Source organism: Helicoverpa armigera, chromosome 4 (genome assembly GCF_030705265.1).
Source record: "Helicoverpa armigera isolate CAAS_96S chromosome 4, ASM3070526v1, whole genome shotgun sequence".
Taxonomy (NCBI): domain Eukaryota; kingdom Metazoa; phylum Arthropoda; class Insecta; order Lepidoptera; family Noctuidae; genus Helicoverpa; species Helicoverpa armigera.
Window position 1 is genome coordinate 12,859,902 of NC_087123.1, and position 6,000 is coordinate 12,865,901.

Here is a 6,000-nt window from a genome sequence, read left to right on the forward strand (position 1 = left end):
TCAACGCAGCTTAATGCTCGGCGCACACATACCCACTATGATAGGGCTGGGACATAGTTACAGCCTATTTATTGTCCCACTGCTGGGCACAGGCCTCCTCACACACGGAGAAGGATTGAGCATTAATCACCACGCTTGCTCAATGCGGGTTGGTGATTTCAGACTATATAGTCCAGGTTTCCTCAAGATGTTTTCCTTCACCTTTTTATCAGCCATTGGTGTCTAAGATATACTTAGAAAGTACATACAAACTTAGAAAAGTTGCATTGGTACTTGCCTGGCCTGGATTCGAACCCGCGCCCTCATACTCGAGAGGTTGGTTCTTTGCCCACTAGGCCACCACGACTTTTTTTCTGGGACATGTTGCGGAAAAATGCACGCGACAATATCGGACACAACTGTGACGTTTACAAGCCGATAAAAATTTGCGGAAGGATTGATTTAGCAACAGGCAGATTTCTTTTGAGATTCATTTTTGTTAATCTGTGCTCACATTTTTGATTCCAATGGTTAACTAAGTTAGATTTACCTTCATTTTCTCACGAGTTGTTACCATAATTGATACGTGTAATGAATCATGCATTAAGAGTCTCAGACCATTTCATGCTACTTTCATTGCTTGCAAGGGTTGTAAAAAAGGGAGTTTATTGCTTAAAAATTTGAAAGGGCCTTATACAAGTTTTCTTAATGTGATGCATTTATTTTTAGTTTTTAATTCTCTTCAAAAGGTCTTAAAATTGAGACTATTATGAATCTTGACGAGATTTTTATATTTTCATGACTTTCAAAACGATTTCAATGAAATAAGTTATTTAGTATATTTGTTGATCATTTCATCGTAGCTGCATGTTAATCCGAGGCGTATTGCAGGCGTGAGGCGCGTGAACGTGAGTCGGTCGGTGTCCCGCGCCGACCCGGGCACGGAGCGGCCCAGCGTGGTGCGCGCCCAACTCGACCGCGCGCCCGACCGCGACGCCGCGCACCACGTCTATCGCCCGCCTCACACGCAGCACGTCTCAGGTAATGCTATGTCAACTTGCAGTGGATGCTGTTCATGTGATGCTGTCGCTTTTGTTGCGTTCATTGTTTGTTTACTTTGATTGGTTAGTGACAAATGGCACCGCATGATCAAGCAGTTTGCTTTAGTTTGGCACCAGAGTACTCCGCTGTGGTGTACGGTGCCGTATGATAATCGCTTGTTTAATGATTAATATGCTGCAAATTGACCATTGAAGTTTTCATATTTTTGTTTGATTCTCTGCCTTTTTGCTTTGATTGCTTCAGATGTACCTAAGATAATATTATTATGAGAATTTTATTAAATACTATCAGATCATAGACAAGGGTAGCTTCAAATCACTCCCATCTCATTGAGAGTTAACGAAATCACACATATCACCACAGTCAAGTCACAGGGAAAACTCAGCGATTTTACGCAACGTTAAGATATTGAAAGCGAGACCCCCATACGAGGCTCCGTGACTCACGAGGCCTGTTTATTAACCTCTCGGCCCGCTAACGATCAAACCCCAACTTTACGCATTGTTGAGTCCGCAACTTATGTCGCACCGTACGCACCATTTTACGCATCATCGTACATTGTTATGTTTATTTTATCGCAAACTCCGAACAGGAAAATCATATTACTTACACGGATTTCGGATACATGTCGCATGGTGTTCGTGCACAGATTTGTTATGGCGGTGATCAGATTGACTTTGAACTGGATCGAATTCTTGTAATAATTTTTATTTTATGTCTCCCAGCTTATGTAGTATGCTACTACTTACAGTTTTCTATGTGTATCGATAGACTCCTATATAAACATTTTCTTTTTGATACGTTTCTACTATTCCGCTGACTAATACAACCATCAAACAACCAAAACTTAATACGTAAAGCCTTTAATATAATAGCGTGTTCAAAGCGAGTCGAGCCACAGGAGGCTTTACTTACCTCTTTGTATTCTTTGTTACAATATACTGCATTATTAAAAACGTCTCTTTTCCGTCTCATGGTAAAAAATAAATGTGGCCGGAGACGTCGCGGCGGGTTGAGGAATACGTTACGAGGCCTGAACGTCGCAATTGTTTGAATGACTCCAAATGCTAAGAGCATTTCGGGCTTTTATCTTTGCTGAATATTCTGGAGTCAGAGGTATTACCCGACTGGCGTACGTCTTTATTTGTTTACTGCTACAGCTATATTGGAAACTTATGTTCTTGGTTACGAAGTGTCATCTTACCTATAAATATGCTGTTGTAAATAGTTTCGATTCGATTCACGGCTAAGCGTAAAAATATGTTTCTTAAGTTCCGTGAAAAAGAAACAATTTCAAATACCTACTTCCAAAAAATCTAAAGAAAGGCGATTTCTCTAAAAACTACAACATCCAAGTTCTGTAATAGCACAAACAAATGTAACTGACAGCTCGTCGATTTTCTCAGTAGACGACAAAGTTTTGGGTCGATCACAAAGAAATAGTTTTAAATTCCGCGTGGAGTTTACATAGGGATAGTGTGCCAGCAACATTTCAGGGCACATTATTATTGTAACAATCGCAGTCCGAGCCGGGCGCTGCGGTTAACACACACAGCTGCAATAAATAAGTGCGCATCGTATATAACGCGCGCGTGTGTGTGCACGCCGCAGCGCTGTCGGTGTGTCGCCGCCCTAACGCGCAGTCTTGACTATTGCGGTTGAGATCCACCCGGGTCGCTTTCCCGTACACCCAAATAGAGATTAAACATTCAACGAGTTCGCATACACACTTAACCCTCATAAATATTCAGTGCAGACCGCGTACAATCAATTCTTGCAGCTCTCGCCCTCTACGAAAAAGTGTTTGAACAGCCGAATAATATGATATCAAATAGAGACGCCTAACGTTTGAATAAATATTGGGAATATGAAACTTGAATATCTTTATCTTGAATTGGGTTTATTTAATGTTACCTCTTGTACGCTTTGTTGTGTGAGAATATTGCCGATACATATGCCGATATATACGGACGAAGCCCTGCGATCTTTGAACGAGGACTTAATATTGCATCAGGTTTTAGGATATCCACTGCTAACAATACCATTCTAATTTTACTTCAATTAATTAACGTCTTAATCGGAACGCTTATTTTAGCGCATAATTGTGTGTAACAAACATTATACCATTTACATATGTGATATCAATGTAAAATAAATAACGCATGAATTGAAACACATCAGACTTGTAAACAAGACAAATCCCATTGTTTGCGAAGCTTGGAGGCACACCCTAAGCTGTGGAGACACGGCTGTCGCGACGAACAAAAATACCGACAATGCGACAACCAGTGAATATACCTGACAAATAAATAAAGCGCCAAGCTACCTGTGAATACTCGGATTTTTGTAGCTAATGGTTCGAATAATAAAGTACACCTATACATATACATAGATTGGTTTTAAATGCTTGACATCTTTATTGTTCTCTTTATAAAAAAGTACCTCAAGGTACTGGATGTGTTTTTATTAGAATCTAAATGACTTGCTACATAAATTAACCTAAGGAGGTATCATTTAAATTGTTTAATAACTAGATACGTGCTAGCAAATTATTCTAAACCTCATGGATAACCGTATCAACCTACATTACAGCTAAATTACTCATTAAGCTAAATCCAGTTTAGTTTTATAACCAAAATATTCTTCAGTAGAACAACACGTTAAAGTGATTAATTTCATTTGTTTCAGGAACAAAACGGATCCATTGTTGGCGGCAATCGTTCCTGGCTATCATTGTTCTAGTACAAGTGGACCTCATTGTATAACTAGCTTTATTTACAGACCTACATTTATCAGTTCACCTGTTTTACTCCTCAACACACAGAAATTATTGTGACCAAAATATTTATTTAGATTCGTCTTCCTATAAATGTGATTTTTATTTTTAAATTAAATTATATGTAACGTTGAAACATATCATCACTAAATTGTGATCTCATATCCCGAGCGACGAATGTGTGTGAATGAATTTTATAATTATTGTACGAGTGATATTCAGTTCAAGTCCCAATTTTAAGGTGTAGCTTTAAGAATCCTGATGATTTTTAAATGGGCAGCATTTAATATGCAGCGTCAATCATTAAAAATGTGCAAACTATTGTTAAAATTTGATACTCAAAATATTTGTAACAACAAGCATTCTTTCAATCTTTCCAGTCGCTGGTGTGAGGAATTCCGAATTTGCGGAACATTCAGAATGAAAGTTCTCCTCAGAAACGTTTCTCATCAAATAATAGAGTATTTGAGATTCGTCATCAGGTGGCACGTGGATGTTCACAATAGTTCCAAGTAATTATTCATGAACCTCGTTAACCTACTCGGTATTTCCTACTCCCATTTCCATTTTAAATTATACATTACGTATTATACGTGCATTGTCCTTCCGCAGGCGACTACTCTAGCGTCATACGAATATTTGTGATTCAGTGCTTCGCCTAGAATAATCCTAATGAATTGTGCCAAAGATAAGCATCTCCACAGTTATTTATATAACTTATATTATTCATTTTACATAGAACGTAGACTTTACCTGTTCATTTTGTTGTGTCATTAACAATTTTATGGTCAACGTTATAGATATTGTTTGTCTAAGTAATAGTATAACCAAGCTTGCTACTCACGCTTGTCAAAATGTAAATATAAAAATTAATGCACAGTAAATAATAAAATAAAATTTTAAACGTAATATTATCTTCGTATCTGAATATTATTTGTTAATTCGACCTAATATAGATATATGTTAATGTATAAGGTGATCTTCACACTGCCCCGCATCACGCTGCATCTTGCGTGTCGACGCACCTACGCGCGTTCCTGCGGGAGTGCAGATCTGCATCATCGTGCGGGTTTTTCGCGCACTCACGCGCGTAGGTGCGTTTTGTAAATTCACGCACAGCGGCTCTCATCGAGTTCCATTTTCAAATATACACGTCACGCCCATTCAAAATCACGCGCGTCACTGCGGGATCAGTGTGCCATACCTTGCGTTTCGCCCCGCACCTACGCGCGGGGGTGCGTGTTTCTCCGCATGTATGTGCGTGATCCGCATGAACGCGCGTGGATGCATTTTCAGTGTGTTGGACTATGCGTGTTTTCCATACAAACGGAGATATTTCCATACAACGGAAAAAAACGCATCCACGCACTACGCTGCATCATGCGGGGCAGTGTGATAATCGCCTAAATTATATATCTTTTATTGAAAATAAGAGATAATATATCACTAGGTTAAATGCATACTTTTATTGTACAGATTGTGTGATTTTGAAAATGTAAATAAATACATTATAATAAATTAGTATAAAATTATGTCGATATGTATTTATTATTCAACAATTTCTGTCCATTCACACAGCTTTAGTGTAGGAAGCCGCAAAGACTACTCGCAGAGAGAGCAGCTTCATTGCGATCGTATCAATTTCTATTTAAAAAGTGAAGCAAAAAGCGGCGACGGCTGCAGCGGCCATTACACGGCGACACGTGATAGCGATAAACGTTTGAAATAATTAAAAGTGCTGGGGCGGGTCGCGCGCAGACAATCTTATCGGCGCCCTCACTCACTGACAGACGTTATCGCCGGCCGGATCTATGGCTCGCTTTAATTGATTCCCCACGCCCAATAGCTCTACAATCGGCTCTTTGTCTTTTTCTAATCGAAATTCAGCCGAAGTAGGAGGGAGCTAACGAATTTTTCTTGAAAAATCGCGCCGATGGGAAGCAGAAAATAAATACTGTTTGTTAAAGTGGCTCGTGGCAGTTGGAAAAACAAGTGGCGTTAAAATAGACGCCTTAATGGCTCGAGGATTCGGAGTTGGCGGAGCTAACGATACAAATATATCGCTAATGTTGATAGAAGTACTGCGTGTATCGGCAAGCGGTTCTTATGTGTTGTTTTGTTTAGCCCTTTGTGATACTGTGGGGGATACAATTTAAATGTTTAATATAATATGATAATAATGG

General features: G+C 39.2%; 1 protein-coding gene across 3 annotated transcripts in view; it reads left to right on the plus strand.

Annotated features, from left to right (window-relative positions):
* LOC135116764 (lachesin-like) overlaps nt 1-4,785 on the plus strand; it is a 95,041-nt gene extending 90,256 nt beyond the window's left edge. For 2 of the 3 annotated variants that reach the window (XM_064034318.1, XM_064034317.1), the window contains exons 10-11: nt 871-1,020; nt 3,730-4,785. In XM_064034318.1, the coding sequence (XP_063890388.1) occupies nt 871-1,020; nt 3,730-3,806 (227 nt within the window). In that variant the 3' untranslated portion in view covers nt 3,807-4,785. The remainder of the gene's footprint in view (nt 1-870; nt 1,021-3,729) is intronic. The other variant, XM_064034319.1, reaches the window with a different exon arrangement.
* The last annotated feature ends 1,215 nt before the right edge of the window (nt 4,786-6,000 follow it).